General features: G+C 37.1%; 2 protein-coding genes and 1 non-coding gene across 5 annotated transcripts; 2 read left to right on the top strand and 1 right to left on the bottom strand.

The window, feature by feature from the left end:
* Positions 504 to 7,621, top strand: LOC105163894 (shewanella-like protein phosphatase 1). The gene is made up of 10 exons (XM_011082413.2): positions 504 to 846; positions 1,965 to 2,065; positions 2,221 to 2,334; positions 2,561 to 2,773; positions 2,965 to 3,100; positions 3,182 to 3,357; positions 3,947 to 4,035; positions 4,744 to 4,813; positions 5,804 to 5,910; positions 6,849 to 7,621. The coding sequence occupies exons 1-9, from the start codon at positions 618 to 620 to the stop codon at positions 5,888 to 5,890; spliced, it is 1,215 nt and encodes a 404-aa protein (XP_011080715.1). The 5' UTR covers positions 504 to 617; the 3' UTR covers positions 5,891 to 5,910; positions 6,849 to 7,621.
* Positions 8,952 to 9,022, bottom strand: TRNAG-GCC. Its single transcript has one exon. It is a non-coding gene; the product is annotated as a tRNA-Gly (tRNA).
* Positions 9,106 to 11,568, top strand: LOC105163895 (probable protein phosphatase 2C 1). Of its 3 annotated transcripts, none has more exons than XR_002287219.1 (11): positions 9,106 to 9,326; positions 9,445 to 9,502; positions 9,584 to 9,663; positions 9,760 to 9,841; positions 10,014 to 10,084; positions 10,173 to 10,252; positions 10,374 to 10,471; positions 10,618 to 10,741; positions 10,829 to 10,906; positions 10,994 to 11,042; positions 11,129 to 11,150. XR_002287219.1 is itself a non-coding variant. In XM_011082414.2 (11 exons), the coding sequence occupies exons 1-11, from the start codon at positions 9,169 to 9,171 to the stop codon at positions 11,188 to 11,190; spliced, it is 945 nt and encodes a 314-aa protein (XP_011080716.1). In that variant the 5' UTR covers positions 9,107 to 9,168; the 3' UTR covers positions 11,191 to 11,568. The 3 variants fall into 3 exon arrangements, 2 of the variants coding, with proteins under 2 accessions (XP_011080716.1, XP_020550098.1); XM_011082414.2 differs by having other exon boundaries at positions 9,107 to 9,326; positions 10,824 to 10,906; positions 11,129 to 11,568; XM_020694439.1 differs by lacking the exons at positions 9,106 to 9,326; positions 9,445 to 9,502; positions 9,584 to 9,663; positions 9,760 to 9,841 and adding an exon at positions 9,884 to 9,905 and having other exon boundaries at positions 10,824 to 10,906; positions 11,129 to 11,568.

The raw sequence follows: 18,905 nt of genomic DNA on the forward strand, positions 1-18,905 counted from the left end.
TTTTTAAACTAAACTACTCTTATACCGGTGAAAATATGCCTCCTCACATTCATTAACGTGTGAAAAAAATATTTATTTGACCTGCAATAAATTAATAATAAGTCAATTATAGATAGATATAGTTTTTAGTTTTTAGTTTTTTTGTTAATATCAGCAAATTCGATAAAGTTTAACTAATGGATGGACTTATTTGTTAGATAGAAGCAAACCTTAAGGGTGCTAGATATAATTTCTCAAACCACATGGGTTTATGTATAACTACACAGAATCTCATAGGAGGGGTGTGCAAATTATTCCTAAAAAGCATGTGATTATTTTGTAAAATACCATATGCTATTGGACTACGATTGCAATTAACTTGGATAGTTTATATAATTATACTTTTCTCCCCCCAAATGTTGGTGTAATTGTTTATTGATTAAAAGAAGAAAAGCTTGAGAGAGATAAGGCCAAACAGTAAACTAATAGTGGAACAAAGACTACCAACAAATAAGTGGTGGGAAAATCTCCTCATGCTTCAAAGGGAGACCCGTGGCAGAACATGTGGATACTCTGTTTTTTGAATCTTTGAGAAATTGGAGACTGGAGAGCCATGGAGTGAAGCGCAAAACAGACTGATGGCTTCCGTCCCTCTCGGCTGTTCGTTGCCTCTGCGAACACTATATTTGTCCTCTCGCCAGCACAAAACCTTTGATGCCATATGTTGCTGTGCTTCTACGGCTTCAACTTCACACAGCCTCAGTAAAAGAGCCAGCACTGAGACCCCAGGAGAAGGCTTAAAGCCAATCGTTGTGCATGGCGATCCGCCCACTTTTGTCACTGCCCCCGGATGCCGAATAGTCGCAAGTATGGGTGCCCACTTCTTGGTTTAGCCAGTTAATAAACAGTTTATATGAGCTTCTTAAGTCTATGATAGCTTTGATTAGTTTCTTGTCTGTGTATCTACAGCATGTTTGAATGGGTTTTATGATTGTCTGCCCTTTTGCTTAATTGTTGCATTAAGCATACATGGGTTGTTTCCAAAAGGTGAATAGAGTTTGCCTAATCATAGTCTTGAAATTTTGATTTTTTTTTGGTGGACTATAGCTTGATAACACTGCATCCCTCTTGGGTTCAGTATTAACTCGGTCCACTGTGTCAAGCAGTAGTGTATTTGGTGCTCTGTCATCCAATATGTTCTGGTGCAAATTATGGCTTAAAATTCTATAGCTGGAACTTCTGAAGTACTTGGAAAGTGTTGGAGGGGTATGCCAATGAGTGGAAATGTACTGAATTTTAGATACAACGAAACATAAGCGCTAATTGCTTACTGGCAGTTACTTGAATTCATGCTGTTGATCGGGGAACGTCTGGATGTGTTTTTGATTTGTCTCCAGCTGGAAGTCGTGTAAAAGCAGCTTCTTGCAAATTTGCATGAAATTAATTTTCTCTTTGATGCTAGTCAGTGAGGTTAAGTATAATACACACTGGTATATCTAACTGGAGGTGGATTTAGAAAACTATACAGACCTATGTGGAAATTGTTAAATTTTATCTTTATAATATGTTGTGTTTAAGAGACACAAGTACAGAATGCTTGATCCTCTTGCATGATGATCTGAAGACCCTGTTTGGCTATTATTTTCTAAACAACTGCTGATGTTAAAGCATCAAAATGGTGATAAACTATCATATGGATCTTACCTAATCCAAATAATCATTTGCACAGTTTGATTCCATCTTTAGTATAATGATTGAAGTCAAATTTAGATGATTCATTGTCATTACGATCTAAAGAAATTCTTTGCTCTGATTGATGAGCAACGAGGACCGAAATGTTTGTGCTTAATGAATATCGACTACTAACTTAAGTTCTGCTGGGAAACCTTCTTACTGAATGACTAGTAGGTAATGAACAAAAATTTTCATCTATCCTAATTGTTTATCGTGCTACTTATTCTGTTATAAATTGTAATGGCTATTAGTTGGGGATTTGCATGGAGATCTTGCTAAAGCTAGATGTGCTCTTCAGATGGCTGGTGTCTTGAGTTCTGATGGCCGAGACTTATGGGTTGGTGGACAAACGGTATGCATTTTTATTACTAGTTGAAAAGCTTAGGCAACTCTATTCTGGAGGAAATTGATAATACTAGTTTTCTCTGTCTGGATGCTACTCCAAAGTTAGATGGCTGTTGAGGAACACAGTGAACCTTGTTACTGAAACTTTATATTCTTGATCAGGTGTTAGTTCAACTTGGAGATATACTTGACAGGGGTGAGAATGAAATTGCAATTTTATCCTTGTTGAAGTCGTTAGATATCCAGGCAAAAGCTAATGGAGGTGCAGTTTTCCAGGTCGGTTTTCTGCTCGCTTCATGCATGTTTAATCTGGACCAGCTGTTATTTCAAATAGCAAATTGCAAAATCAATTCCTAATATCCTCCTTTGACTGTTTAAGATTTCATAAGATCAGTAACTTCAACCAGGTTACTCACCATGCTGTGGTTAAAAGCATGACTCCAAATTTTCAGGAGTTCCACGAATACAATGATGTACTTACCTTTCTTTCTCATATTTCTAGGTTAATGGAAATCACGAAACCATGAATGTGGAAGGAGATTTTAGATATGTTGATTCGGGTGCCTTTGATGAGTGTGCTGACTTCCTGGAACACTTGGAAATCTGTAACCATAACTGGGAAGAAGCATTTATTGGTTGGGTTGGTGTATCTAAAAGATGGAAAGAAGAGCGTAAGCTGGTACAAAATCATTGGGATCCCTGGAATGTGGTGAAGGTATGTTATATTGTAAAACATAACCTACTTAGCGTCAACTGTAAGTACAGAGTTAATGTGGCATAATGCGAATCAGTAAATGTTTCATATTTTTGTAATGCATTTATGCACAAGAAACTAGAAATTATCCAGTTTTCTAGGTTACTAGATGTTGTATTTCCTTTCTGATTTAGTCATGACTATTAGGACAGCGACAGAAAGGGGTCATTGCTAGATCAATTCTCCTAAGACCAGGAGGTCCATTGGCATCTGAATTGGCACGTCATGCAGTTGTTCTCAAAGTTAATGAGTGGGTATTCTGTCATGGTGGTCTTCTTCCTCATCATGGTAATCATTTTACTCCTAATCTCTGTGATGTTAATAGTTAATTTCAGTAACAAAACTACAGGATCATTTGCTCTGCTGCAGTTGAATATGGCATAGAGAGGATAAACAGAGAAGTATCTTATTGGATGAAAGGCCTTAGCATGGAAGATGATTATCCAGAAATCCCTTTTATAGCCACCAAGGGCTATAACAGTGTAGTTTGGAGTCGTTTATACTCGAGAGACACAGAGGATCTGCAAGATTATCAGATCAATCAGGTTGTTTATTATATTGTTCATGTAGTTGATATTGCTGTGCTGTTTTGTGGCCTGATGGCCAAAGCCAAATCTTGTGGGCGGAAACTCGATGCTTTGCATCTTTTTTGAGTACCCGTGTCGGGTTTGGTAGAGATCTTTCCTCAAGTAGAAGGGTTGCTGTATATCTTTAAACCCATTTGTTTGATCCCTCAACAATAGGCTATTCACATTAAATTGAACTCACAACAATAGGCTAAGAACATTAAATCGAACTCACAACAATAGGCTAAGCACATTAAATCGAACACACAAGAATAGGCTAAGCACGTTAAATCGAACACACAACAATAGGCTACATATTCAAGTCAGGAACTCCTCATAGTCCTCTTAATTTGAACTCATTTAACATTTTTCTCGGACTTATAGACTTTTGTGTCAAACAAAGTTTAACCGAAACTTCCTCGAGTTATATGTTGCTCTCGACACTTCATATGGCAGACTATTTTTATTGACTTTGCTAATTATTTCTATCAGCTATTGAAACATGGCTATCTGTGTTCTTGTTTTGAATTTGATACAGTTAAGAATCCTGAATTTTGCTTCTTATCAGATCCAATCTATTCTTCAAGAGACACTTCAAGCATTGGGTGCCAAGGGAATGGTGGTAGGACATACTCCGCAAGCTACAGGAGTAAATTGGTACAAACTTGAACACGTTTTTGACCCATTATTTCATGCAAACTTGTATCACTATATACACAATTTGACCTGATTCAGCCCTCTTGTTTGATCATCTCATGAAAAATTTTCTGTATAAGATAAGGACAAGTTAACTATTAACTAAATGCAAAGAAAATAATGTGATTCCTGATTTTCTAAATGTTTGTAATCTTAAACAGGGAAGAAGTAGAAAGGGTTTAACAACTAAATGTCAACTAAGTTTCTACAGTTTTAATCTTTCATGAAATGATTAATCTCCATTCAGCGGGTGTTTATACAATTTAATTACTCTTAATTAAATTAAGAGTAGACAAATTTAATAAATCAAATAATTAACATTAATTACTCTGAACCAATATATTCTTAATTGAGCTTCTTTATCATTGCATATATTATGCAAATCTTGTCCTGCTACTAATTTGCGCTACTATATGCATGGCGTTACCTTTCATGTCATCGTTAAAACTTTTAGGTGAAAAATAGCTCTTGGAAAGAATTTAAGATTAAACTTTTAGTTGCTCTATGGTTTATATTTATGAAAACTGTAGATTTAAAAATTTAATGCGTACACCCTGCATGACAATCATCTAGGATTGTCGATTAATGCAATGATCCTACTGTTTCTCTTTTTATACTTGGGCATTTCTCCTTCTGTATTTGAGCCTAGTGAGTTCGGTTATGCTGCAGTGAGTTCAACTGTAGGATTTGGCGCATTGACGTGGGGATGTCTAGCGGAGTTCTTGATTCAAGACCCGAGGTAGATCACTGTTTCACTCAATTCCACAGCTTTTAACAGCAGTACAATTTTGTTGATGCTATTGCCCCTCGTGTATCCCAGAAAGAAGAAAGTTTAACTAATAAAGAATAAGACACAAATGCACAAAAATAAAGATCAATAGGAAGTTGTTTCCTCACTCCTCACTATGCTGGACACAGGGCTATTTTTAATGCTATTCAGTAAATAATTTGTTGTCGAAGATTTATTTAGCCATGAAAACTGCTGACCACCTGCTTCTTTCATTTATAAGTCTACTTTGGTCAATGTTTTGTGCTTTTACATTTACGAAGGATCACTAGGTTAACCAGAGACATCTTTTCGAGCTTCAACATTGAATAATCTATATATATTTATACTATATATAGGAGTATGAAATCACAAGTGTTCCTATTATGGAAAGACACTTGTAACATTACTTATCTATTCTTTTTATTATTAAAAAAGAATTAGTTATGAAAAATATAAGTGCTGATACAGAAGGAATTTATTTAGTAATTCTAATTCCTCTGAAGTACCTAGATCCAGTTTGAAATGAACAATGTTTTCATCTCAAACAAAAGAAACAATGAAGAGTATAATTCAGTGAGATTAATTTATTAGAAGAGATTTGAAATGTCTCAAGGAAATTTTAAGTTACTAGCGCGGACAATATAGTGATTGACTTCAAATAATAAAAAAAGATATTGAGGAGAAGCATTTATAATTTACTAGGGGATGTGTGATATGTTTTACAATGACTTCTACATTAACTGCATATGAATAATATGTAAAATATTAACCTAAAAAATATTAAAGAATAGAAAAACATATTAAAATAAGCATCAATTATCTTTTTTGTAAGTAAATAAGTAATATATTTAGTTCCTAATACATGTCTCTTCACGTGCATCACGCCTAATACCTTGTAGTTTATTTGGAATAGCTAAAAAGATTGATTCTCGGGATAACTGTACTGTCTATTTTCACCAGGTTCTAGAAATAAGAGACGGCAGAGCAAGGGCAATCAGAAGTAAAAGAGATGGATACAGTGAACTCCAAGTAGTTGATTATACATAAACTGCACCAGAGGCTTCCAGGTTAACTAAATCGCACTTTGCTTGTACCGTTGAAATAGTAAATACCAAGTAATATTTTCATTTAGATTCTTTTTTACAATCATCTTTTCTTCCTCTTGCATTTCCAATATTGACCATATGCAATACATATTTTAAGTCACTAAACTCTACTCCATCTTTTAGAGCATGTAAGACTTGTAGAACGTAATAGTTGAAGCTTCTGGAGAAAATAATTTTTCGTCTATTAAAGAACATTATAGTTATTAACCTCCGATATCCGTATACACAAAGGTACAAGCATTATTAGACTGTAGTAAATAAGAAAAGCATTATTACTTAAATTGAAAAGCAATTGTCTTGTAAACTAGAGAAAAACGAACTGATTAGATGAGAGGTGGATGACGACTACTGAAAAAGCATTACGAAGGATGTCGATATTTGATGTGGTATTTAGTGATTCTCTGCTTGTTCCTTAAATCATCACAATATTTGAATGTGGCTCCCGCCTTCAACATGTGCGACTCCAAGCTAATCTTCTCCTAGTCCGAGCAGAGATGCTTGAAGGGATTCTCTCTACTCCAATTTCAAGGATGCAAAACTTATGTTTTGCCAAATCAGGAGAGTCTGATTGCTGTTGGAAATGATTTTGGGTTATATAGGAGTTGCGTAGTATTAGATTGTGGTGAATTGCATACAATAATTGTAGATATGTTCTAAAATAAATTGTCTATTATGCCCTCGTAGAATTATGATAAATACCTCAAGGTCCATCAATGTTGATGCCATGTTGCTAAATGAGCCTGGTACCTCTTGAACCTCTATTTATGAAGTCCTATGGGGTCTATGGTCAAACCTTATTAGTATAACAATTTTCTTCGACTAAGTTGCCCATGTTTTCTGCATATAGAAAATAATTTTTGCTTCTTGTTTCTAAGAAAAGTAGTTTTGACTGTTAACAGGGAGAATTCAGTGTTCTATTGGAGCTTCTTTTGCATTGAATGTCGACAGCATCCAGTCTTAACAGAATGACCTCAAGTTTTGGGCGTTCTGGCCACACACAATTCCGTTTCAACCTTGAAAATGACACCGTAAGGAAAAAGACTAGAGGGCTTCAATCGACTCACGACCGCTGGAGTTCACCTACAGCAGAAACCGTATGTATGCAAAAATTATATATCATGCTTCCTGATAGTGGAATCTTATAGTTATCTGTTTCCTTGATGCACACATGAATTAGGTTATGTGCATTGTGGCTTGATCTTTATCTGATACTTGGTCTTTGCCTATGAAGCTTATAAGCTTGAGCTTCTAAGCTAACACACCGAGATTGACGATCTTGGTCTGAAGTATTGGATTCAAATCCCACTAGAAATCTCTATATTTGTGTAAGTTGATACGAGTTTATCATGCGTAGAATTATTACACGATTGTTAAACGTAGTTTATTAGTTATTGATGAGAATCCTAATGGAATGATGATCAAAACAACCAAGAGAAGGTGGAACTGCACTGTTGATAAGAAGGTACGTATTACTACGAGCAACGATGTTTCCCCTACATGTTTTTCGAACTCTCATCTTGGAACAAAACCACAGAAAAAGCTCTGTACTGTACTATGGAGGGTGACCAACTCTTATTATTTCGACTTTGTAGCTTCAAAACTTTGATCTTTTTCGAGTTGTATACGATTGCCCGTTGTGATATTGGAAATAAGTCTTGATTTCAACTCATAATCAACCATGTATTCTCCGAAGTTGGCATGCGAATATCCAAAAAGTTATGTACTTAGCGGGTGTTTGGCTAAGGTTATTTAAAAGATTTTATAAATCTCTACATCTTATAAGATGTTTTTTTTCTGAAAGCTTATAGAATGTTAAATTTTGTTTTAAAACTAATTTTATGAAGTGTTTTGATAACATAAAGTTCTCGAGCTTATACGATGTTTAGTAATGACAAATTTGAAAGAATTTGTAAATTATATATATTATTGTAAAAATTTTATTTATGTTTATGAAATATTAAAAGCTTATGATTGGTTTAAAGATTTGCTTTTAAGTTATTTTATGACTTTTTTTATTAATCAATATGTTATTTTTTAATATTTTTATTTAATAATTAGATTAAAATTGAACATCTTTTTAAGTTATAGAACCAAAATTGTACATTTCTTTTTTTTTTTGTTGTTGAACATGAAAAACATCTGTTAGAAAAAGTAATGGTGTATGGAGTTGGTACTTTTCTTTACTTTTTTCCTTTCTTGATGGGACAACTAATGGAATTGGTACTGAAACTATACATACAGTGGCAGTTAACAATCAACACTTAAATTTGAAGTACAAATACTTTAATTAGTATAATTAATTTTAAATTTAAAAATAATTATTTTTATATTAATTAGATAAATAAATAGAATATAATTATGAGAAAATATTGTAAAAAGAGTGGGATAAGAAAAAAAAAGAGAGAGAAATGACAAGTCGAGAAGAGACAGAAAATAATTAAAAAAATTAAAAATACCAAAAACTTAGAAACACCAAAAGGGTGTTTTTTAATTATATTGGTTGTCGTGATACGTCGTTCTTATGTGCATATAATAAATTAATCTTTCACGTTTTAAATATAGAAACTAACAAACTACAATTTAAGGTATTATCGGTCCAATAAAAAAGTCAATGTATATTAAACTGATGTACAGTCACTTTTTTAATAAAAATTATGATTAATTTTTAAAATTATCTAATTATTTAAAAATTGGTGTGATTGTATAATTAACTGTCGTTTGTGAGTGTAGATTTTTTAAATTTTTATATTGTACAGATAAAGGTAAAAGGTATAAATATTTTTCTTCATAAATGTATTATTAAATTCAATTATTTAAATATTATATTTTTTTGATATCTGGCAAACACATCAAATAAGATATGATCAATTATTAATATTAACATAATAAAAGAGGAAAAGTGCAAATGTTGTGGCCTTCTTTGTTTCCTCTTCTCTTCATCATCATTATCATATAAACTGAGAACCTCCCACAAAAGGAAACAGAAAAACATAAACTAAATTTGCACCAGCCGGGAATCGAACCCGGGTCTGTACCGTGGCAGGGTACTATTCTACCACTAGACCACTGGTGCTTGCTTGGAAGAGCGCCCGATGTTTTTATTCATCTCGCTTCGTTGACGTGGAACAATGAGAAGCCTACGTCCCTGGATTATTGATCACTGGAAGAGAAACAGCCATCAAGTGATTGTTGTTGAGGTGGTAGGATTGGAAGAGTGAGATGGCAATTCCAGTTCTGAGGCCATTTACCAGTATTGCTTACAGCACAAGCAGAGATTTGCAGCTCATTTCCTCTACTGATTCACCCACACTCTGCTCTGTTCACAAACCCAAGAGGTTGGTCTGTTGTGCAACTCCATCTGTTTCCAATCATGTTGGGTAAGCCCTTTCGCTCTCTTTTCTTCAACAAGTTTCATTTTTCTTGCGCTGGGTGTTCATCACTTAGTCCCATTTCAGATTCTGTGTGATTAAAGCCGTTTTTGTTGATATCTTGTAGTTCTGAAGTAGGGGTGCGCTTAAGCGTTGGAACCCACTTTATTCCGCATCCCGACAAGGTATACAAGCCAAACTCGGTCACTTCTGTTTCCCGTTTCTGAATAATTGAGGTTAGGATGAGATGGTTATTGCTTCTGCAGGTGGAGAAAGGTGGGGAAGATGCATTTTTCATTAGCAGTCACAGTGGTGGAGTTCTTGGGGTGGCTGATGGGGTTTCCGGGTAATATTCTTTCCTAGGTAGCTGTATGATGTGATGAGGAATGCTAGGTAGCTTTAGAACTTGGCGTTATAAGGAATGTTTAATGATTTTTGGCAGTTGGGCTGAAAAAGATGTCAATCCTGCTCTGTTCTCGCGCGAGCTAATGGCTAATGCCTCTAGCTTTGTGGAAGATGAAGAGGTGTTCTTTCTTATATTTTGTGCAGACTGGTATATGCAATTAGTTAAAGTAGCGTCGATGTTTGGTTCGTGTCCTTGGCTTTCTTTCTTGTATTGTTTTTCTAGTGAATGCATAGTACATAATCTATTTTATATGAAACTGTGTAAAAATGACTTATGTAACTGATTTATAGGTTAACTATGATCCACGGAGTCTGATAAGGAAAGCACATGCTGCTACCTCCTCTATTGGGTCTGCCACGGTGTAGGTTCTTTAAAATGTTATTTGTAATCGTTGTTATTCCTTGTCTTTTTGGAAAATACACTTCTTTAAACATCCGTGTGCGTCTTAGAGTTGTTGCGATGCTGGAAATGAATGGGATATTGAAGATTGCCAGCGTAGGAGACTGTGGGGTGAAGGTCATACGCAAAGGTAGTGCCATGGATTTCCGCATTTCCCTGCTTTGCCATTTCTATGCAATTTTCAGTTTCCACTTTGTGTTTTGTTTCTGGGTTTGGAGCGATCATTTAAGATTGTTAGCCGCTAATTACAGGGCAAGTAGCATTTTCTACATCTCCACAAGAACATTATTTTGACTGCCCATACCAGTTAAGCTCAGAGGCTGTTGGTCAGACGTTCCTTGATGCCACGGTATCCAATTTAATACATCATAACATATTTGTTAAAGAGAATGCAACCACTACGATTTCTGGGTGTAGTGGAATTTGCATCCAATAGTAAATTTCCAAATGCTGTTCACATTGCGAATACAGTCAGCTGTTTCTGCTGAAATGCAGGTGACCACTGTGGAATTAATGGAAGAGGACACGGTTGTGATGGGCTCTGATGGGCTCTTTGATAATGTTTTTGACCGAGAAATTGTTTCTGTTGTCAGCTCATGTGATAATGTTTCTGATGCCGGTATGCTGATTCTAGTAAAATGTTAAGATGTTGTTAGCATCTTGGTTATTCTGTACCCTGACTGGTATGTTTCGGATGCTAGCAAAGGCACTAGCTAATCTGGCTCATAACCACTCAAAAGATTCCAGTTTCGACTCCCCATATTCACAAGAAGCTCGATCCCAGGTGTGTAATCCAACTGGCGCCATCTCCATTGCTGTACTTAAACCCTTTTGCGTGCTAAACGCTAAAAATTCTGATTTTCTTGAGCAGGGTTTTGATGTCCCGTGGTGGAAGAAAATTATGGGGATGAAGTTAACAGGCAGGACGTGTCACCGCTGCTGGTGTACTTTCCTAGTTTCCATCAGTAATGATCCTAACAACTGTTTCTGTGTCTACATTTGACAGGTGGGAAGCTCGATGATATTACTGTAATCGTTGGGCAGGTGACAAGCTCTTTGAGCTCATAGTACCTTGATCAGTCTGATTATAGGTTAACGGCTTCATATAGACGTCGGACAGACCATCTGCATTGAACCTGCTCTCACTGGACTATGAAGGTTCTCAAGTTATACAGTCTCCTGATTATGTTGGCCGTTGATTTTTTGTTCCCTCTTTATTTTGTACCTACATGAAGTCGAAGGAGTCAAGTACGGATGAAGCCATATTTGTTTTCCCTCTGGAAGGAGGAGAAAAGAGCAAAAACTGGCATTCTTGCTCTGCTCATGTAATGGAAATGTAAGAAGAGTATTTCCTTATAGTAGAAAACAAAAATTCATATCTTAACTGATGATCCTAAACTGGGAGTTGCAGATCGTAACGCTGCTTTTAGAACGCATTTTAGGGAGTGTTTTGAAAAAAAAGACAGGACTAGAAGATTAAAGTTACTGAGTGTTTAGGGGAGAAATCACTTTTGAAACAAATTAATTAAAGACTATTTTATCCCTGTATCTATACCTCTACACTATTTATAAAGAAAAGCTTGCAAATTTTTTTTTCTTTATGAGGGAAACGGTGAATTGTATTAATAATAAAAGATCATTACAGAAACAATGTACTGAATGCACACACCATTACCAAACCATCTTTCTAGCTAATTTCCATATTGCTTTCCCTAATCCTAACAGCGTCTAAGGCGTCGATATATTCCTCCTGAAAACGCATAAGCCTTCGAACCAATTGTAAGGAGTTAGTGTTCTGTCTCTTGCCTTCCATATAAACATCCGAACCTTGGGAGGAGTACGACTGTGCCACACCTTCTCCCATTGGATGTATCGCGATCGTTGATGACTATCCACCCAACTGCCCGAAGTACCAGCTACCGTTGAGAATGCCTTTCGAGTGCCAGGTAGTAAGCTGACTCACCGTAAAGCGACCATTCTACCGGTTCTTGCACCCCCAATAGGAGTGTTTAGAATTGCTTTCACATCCTCTGCCTCAATATATTTGAGTGATTAAATCCGTGTTCCAGCTTCGTAGATTATGATCAATTAACTCTGCCACCACCGGCTTATCCCTACACTTGACTTCCCAAAATTAATTTCTTGACCTGATGCTGCCACATAAATGTCTAACACCCTTTTCAGCGTCCACATCCTCGTCTGTTGCTGCTCTGTAGATAATTGTATCATCAACAAACAATAAATGGGATATCCGAGGGGCTCCACTTTAAATGGCTATCCCTCTAGTTCCCTTCACTCCGTAGCCCCCTGCACCATAGAGCTAAACACTTCTGCCACAAAGAGAAACAGGTATGGGGATAGAGGATCTCTTTGACGGAGCCCTCTACCCGGCTTTAGATATCCGAACTATAAACCATGCAACATAAGGGAATAAGATACTGAAGTAACCAACAAATGATTAAGCTCACAAAATGCTCGTATGTCCCTATTCTAGATAATACCTCCCGTAAGAATTGACGTCCGACCCGATCATACGCCGTACTCATATTTAGTTTGAGAGCGAAGCACCCCTGCCGGCTCATGTTCTGTTCTTAACAAAGTGATTAAGCTCAAATTCAATCAACACACTCTCAGTAATTAGTCTGTTGGGAATAAAAGTTGACTGAGAGGGCGAAAGAACATAGTCAAGGATACTTTTGAGACAATTAGCTGCACATTTCGAGGCTATTTTAACTATAGTGTTGCACAAGTTGATCGGACAAAAATGGGCTTTTCACGTTTAGCTAACAATACAATATAGGTGAAGCTCATTTTATGAAGCAAGCAACCATCATTCAAAATACTAAGAACACTACAACTAATATCGGGGCCAACAATGCGCCAGAATTTTTGAAAGAAGAGCGGGGGCATACTGTTGGGTCCGTGGGATTTAAGTGGGGAATGCTAAAAAGAGCAGTACGAACCTCAACTTCAGTGAACAGTTGAAGAAGACGTTCGTTCATCTCCACCGTGACTTTAGGATGTACTACATTTAGTGTCGCTTCTAGAGCTTCGTTCGGTGGTGCTCGACTTGTAAATATTCCCCCAAAATTATCCGTAAGTATATTTTGCACTTCCTCCTCTTTACTTCTCCAAACTCCCTCGGCATCCTTGAGCCATAGTGGTTGCTTTGAGTTTTGGTCCCTCTCTGTTAGCGAATAAGCCTTGCACCGTTGCATCCAAAGCAATTCCTCTTCTGAACATAGGACCTCCAGTTTTTGTTCCAATGCCTGAACCTCCCGTCGTTGTGTAACCATCATTATTCCCTACTGTTTCTTACTAATCAGCTCCTTAGTCCCTGCGATCCTACATCTCACATGCCTGAGACCACTTTCATAGTATTTGTACTTGTGTTTTGAGTATTTTGTTGTGGTGTTTAGGAGATAGAGAGTAAAAATAGAGATAGATATTATGTTTGGATTTGTATTTTGATAAAATATAAAATAGTTTAAAATAAGTGGCATATGTTTGATGTTGGGATTTGGGAGACAAAGATTATTGTTCATTGTTAAATATATCTATTTTATATATATTTATTAATATAAGTGTGTATATAAATAGTAGTTGTTTGTTTGTGAAATATAGTATATATATTTATGTTAAGTAATTTTCTTGGTTGAGGATTTCTTTTACATTTTAAATAATAATTACAAATTTAATGAATAATTAAATACATTGTAGTATTGTCTTCAAAATGATTTTGTTAGACTTTATATTTTGGAGTAAAAAAGTATAATATACAAAATTCAAATAATAAATATTTGAATTAAGTATGTGTTATTGGTATACTGTTCTCAATTTTTAAATTTCTCAAATTTTTCATTCAAGTAGAAAAAAATTTGAATACAAAATATTTAAATAGTGAAAGTTGAAAAAAATTGTAATTATTAGTTAAATGCACTATAGTAATGTGTTGAAAATTCATTCGTTAGACTTTACATTTGGAGTAATAAATTTCTTGAAGTAATAAAAAATTTGAAATAAGAATGTAGTACTGGTATATTCTCCTCAATACACAAACTATTAAAGTATATCATTGAGGTAGAAATTTTTTATATTTTTTTTCACCAGCATTGATATTACATATTTTTAATAATTAGTTTTAATGGGTGTGGCCCAACAAATTACGGTCCAAGAACGAGCTAGGAGGCCTAAGACCTCCTTCCCTAAACTCGGTCGTCTGGTGGAGGAGGCCCGCTCAACATAGCTCAATATTCTAGCCCAAATATTGACAACCGGCCTAGCCTCCAGTTACACGTTTCTCTCTAAAGACTACGTGGCATGCACTTGGACCCTCCACGTATGCCCTACTGCCAGCATGGAGTACGCTTGTTGTGGCTTGGACTTTTGAGTCCATCAGACTCGTTGCGGGCTAGGAGTCCTCCTCAACCATGGATTCTCTTCCACACCTAAATAATAACTCTAACGGCAAAATCACTAAAAAATAGGGCACGATCATGTCTTATCTCAACTAACTTTATCCGTCCACCGCGGGAATAGGAAGCACGATTAGTTTCTTGATGAAGATGACACTCCTCTATAAATAGAGATCCTATCCCTAGGCGAGGGATACCTTCAATAGACTGGAATCCGGCTATTATTCTGGTGCACCTGCATTGCACTATCACATGCAATTTTACTTCTGTTTTTTCATAATCATGCTTTATTCTTTTAATATGTTTCATTCAAATTATTGTTTTTCAAATCCAGTATTAATTTGGGCATTGGAGTGATAACGTTTTGTTTTGAAGGTCCTTATCTCCCATATTCTTTCTTAATCAATCCCGGCCTATCGCTCAAGTTCGAATCCATTGGACCTATGCTAAAATCGCACGCATCAAGTGGCTTCGTCTGTGGAAAATTTGAGTTAAAGACGTGAATTACCATGAAAACCCCGAATAATGCTGCAAATAAACAGAAGGTTGTGGAAACCTCTGGCAACAACCAACCTCTGCAGGTCATCATAGGATCCTCTCTCACTCCAATTGGTGGAGAGTCAACCCCAGTCTTTCTCATGCCTAGGCCGCCTCCTAGGATGGCGGATCCCATGGCTGATCATCTAAGATGGAGTACCTCCTCTGACACTACCTCTGGAGAAATCTCCCCAACTCTGTTGGGTGCTATCCAACAAGTAGTCGCGACTGCAATTCAGGAGCAGATGGTAGTGTTAATACCCGCTCGTCAAGCTCCTATGAGGGATGCGGTCATACTTGAAGGAGGGATAGAAAAAGGCCCGATAGAGGGAGATGCCCCTTGGCCCAAGACCCAACCGATCGGAGAACAAAATCCTTCTCCAGCGGTCCCCCAAGAAGTCCCTCAACAATGGCTGGCATACCTGTAATGCCTCCAAAAGAGTCTCCTTGATGTTCAATATCAGATTGCGGGAGCCCCAGAAGACGATCATAAGGGCATCCCCTTCACTGAAGCAGTGATAGTAGACGAACTTCCAGCAAATTGTCGTACCCCTGCTATTGCTGAATATGATGGCATGACTGACCCTCAAAGGCATCTTTAACATTTTGAGAATGATACCCTCTTACATAGATACACGGATGGAATTAAATGACGCGTATTTGTTACCACCTTACAACAGTAGTTCAATCAACTGACCATAGGAGTGATAGGAAGTTTTCAAGAATTTCGATCCCTTTTCTTAGACCAGTTTTCCAACAGCCGCAAGCTCCGAAAGACGGAATTCAGTCTTTTCGCTGTACGCCCGAAAGATAACGAACTACTGAAGGAGTACTTGCACGGTTCAATGTTGTTATATTAGAGGTGCTCTCTGCCACGCAAGAGGTGAAGGCCAGCGCTTTCTCGCAAAGACTCTTGGATGGGGACTTCTTCAAGTCCCTAGCCAAAAAAATTTGTTTCTAAGTTTGATACTCTTAGCTCGTCCAGCTAAATAAATCAACATGGAGGACTCCCAGGCTGCCAAAAAGGAAAGCTGGGGAGAAAATAGAAAGGAAGTATGGGAAGAGGCTTCCTCCAAGAGGAGTCCCTCCAGGTCGAGCCCCCGAAGCATGATCCCACATTCAACTTGCTAAACATGATGTTATCTGATCCAAGAAAAAACAACCCAAGTGATAGTCCGTGACAAACACAACAAAATGAAGAGCAGGAGAAAAAATAGAATACCTAGGGAATCCCCCAAGGGTTCCACCGGTGGACTTAAGCCAAAATGGCCTAGTAGTCTTTCATCGATGAGGGACCGTCAATCGTAGGGGCTTTCGTTTAAGATATCCAGCAGAGAAGTCAGAGCAATAGTTCTCTCCCCAACTTGAAGTAGTGGAGGAGCCTCCTGAATACAGCGATCAGGAAAGGACCAATGACGAGCGGGTAAAACAAAGAAGAAATTTCTCTTCCAATTTTTTGGGAGATTTGGAGAAGGTAAGAAGGAAACACTAGGACGCGGAATAAACACAAAGAGTCTGCCCATTTTAGGCAATAACACTGTGCAAAGATATTAGTACAAACTGGGAATTGATAAAAGCGAAAGATCATAAAAAAACTGGCCAAAAGCTTGAAGGAGTTGGGAACCAACTGATTCAAGGGGACACCAAAAAGACGAGCCACATCAAAGTAGAAGAAGGAATTTTAACTGAGCCAAGAAAAAATATAAGCAGTTAGGAGGGGGAAGGTGAGCACGACTCCTAGGGTAGGGGGCGTAGATGATGAAGGCGGGAGGGATATGATACTCTAGTCCCCACATTTGTTGCTGAGATTCGCGCCTTAGAGGATGAGGCTCAAAGATGGCGGTTCCCCGGTAGTGAACTGACACGCTTCCACCCACGCTGATGCCCACTTGTCCCATATTCCCCGCCCCGCCAATAGGTAGATATCCGCCCATCTCCTCTGATTGAAGCCTTGTGTACCGGAGCACAGAACCATTCCCCATACTGAGTCTTTTCTCCTGGATCCACAAATCCTTCCTCATACCGGCATTCACAATTACAATCTATATGACCCAACTTACCACATACATAGCAAAAAGTGGGGAGCTACTCGTACGTAAAAGACACTATCGATCCTTCCCCCGTCATTGTGCGCAGTCGTAAAAATATTTTAACGGTTGTCGAACATCTAATGCAACCTTCAATCTCATAGATGATCCCACATGAATTGACAACTATCCGCAGAATCATCATACCGGCCTAGCCAATTCCCAATCGCCTCTGCCATCTCCCTTGTCATCTGTCAGATAGATAAGTCGTGTACGTGGACATTAAAAGTACTCCAATCCAACGGCACTGTGAAGGGATTGTCGTCATCTTCTCCGACATTCAGCACCACCAGATTCTTATCAAACATCCAGGGGCTCTTTCCCAAACACGATTCTTATCCAGTACATGATGGAATTTGAATAGGAATTGACCATTCCCAATCTCTTATATTTTCATGCCTTTCCCAGGATTCATGGTCGCCATGAGTGTAGTTTTCACAAATTCGAAATTGTAAGCCTTTGATACTAACATATAACCCATTAGATAGAACCCCTCTTTTTCTTTCTTCCCATTCCAAGTCCCCTGCGACAGAGTGAGTCCAACCTCCTCTTCTGTTAGGACCAAACCTTACCAAGCCGAGCCACCGTCTCCTCCATCGAGCAAAACCCCAGAACCAACCAAACACAACACACCCCTCACAATCGGAAGATACTCGACCGCTGTCACCCATTCACTTGAAAGAAAACCTAAAGAAACAAATAAAAAAGAGCAACCTGAAGGCAACAAAGCAAGATCGAATAGAGAAACCAAAAACAATGCTTGCCACAATATTTTCCTCTTTCCGCTGGAATGATTCAGCGAACCTATTAGAAGACTCTCTATCTAACACACACACACTATCCTATTACTAATACCACTCTATAGAAGAGACAAACCCTCATACGAGAAACACTGCTCATGCGAGCCCTAACTCTCATACGAGAGACGAAGCCGAAAAGCTTGAATTATGTCTACAATGATAGTTATTTTTGAATTTTTACAAAATTTGTTCTTTGCTTTTTTTATATATATAAAATATAGATACATTTATTGATTTTTTTGTATAAAATGAAATTAATTATTTGTGAATAACAAAAATGAAAATTTAAGCTCTTATGGGTAGTTCTCATATCAAATTCACAAACTACCAACTATAGTCTCTTGTCATAATCACCCACGTTCCCACACCATTTTTTTTTTTTTTTTTTTTTTTTTTTTTTTCTGCTTCCTCGCTGCAAAACCCCAACTAAAAGGATGAAATCTCTGTTGTGGAGAGATGATGCAGTGTTAGTGTTGTGAGAGAGAGCTTAAGGGCTTTAATAATATTTTAATTTAGCATATGAGCTTGAATGCTTTTTTAAGTGTGATTTGTCAAAATAAGTTTTGTGGGGTTTGGCTATAAAATATTTCATCGCTTCAGTGTAAAGAAAATAATAACTAATATATTCATCTTAATATAAAAAGAAAATTATCAATGAAGTCTAGTTCAGTTGGCGAAACTGAGGCCTCATGATCTTAAAGGTCAAAGGTTTCAATCCCGCTGTGCGTGGGATGTTGTCTACTGTAATAGTAAATGTTGTTGAGCAGGATATCATTATTGTAATAGACTTTATTATGTATTGACGTGGACATGAATTATTGTAATTATAATCGATTTATTTCAATTAATTTTTTTTACTTTAAAAAAATTAAAAAGGTAATTAATTTGTTCTTTGTTTCTATCCCCTAAATATATAAATTCACATGCCATTGATTTCTATTATT

Source organism: Sesamum indicum, linkage group LG6 (genome assembly GCF_000512975.1).
Source record: "Sesamum indicum cultivar Zhongzhi No. 13 linkage group LG6, S_indicum_v1.0, whole genome shotgun sequence".
Taxonomy (NCBI): domain Eukaryota; kingdom Viridiplantae; phylum Streptophyta; class Magnoliopsida; order Lamiales; family Pedaliaceae; genus Sesamum; species Sesamum indicum.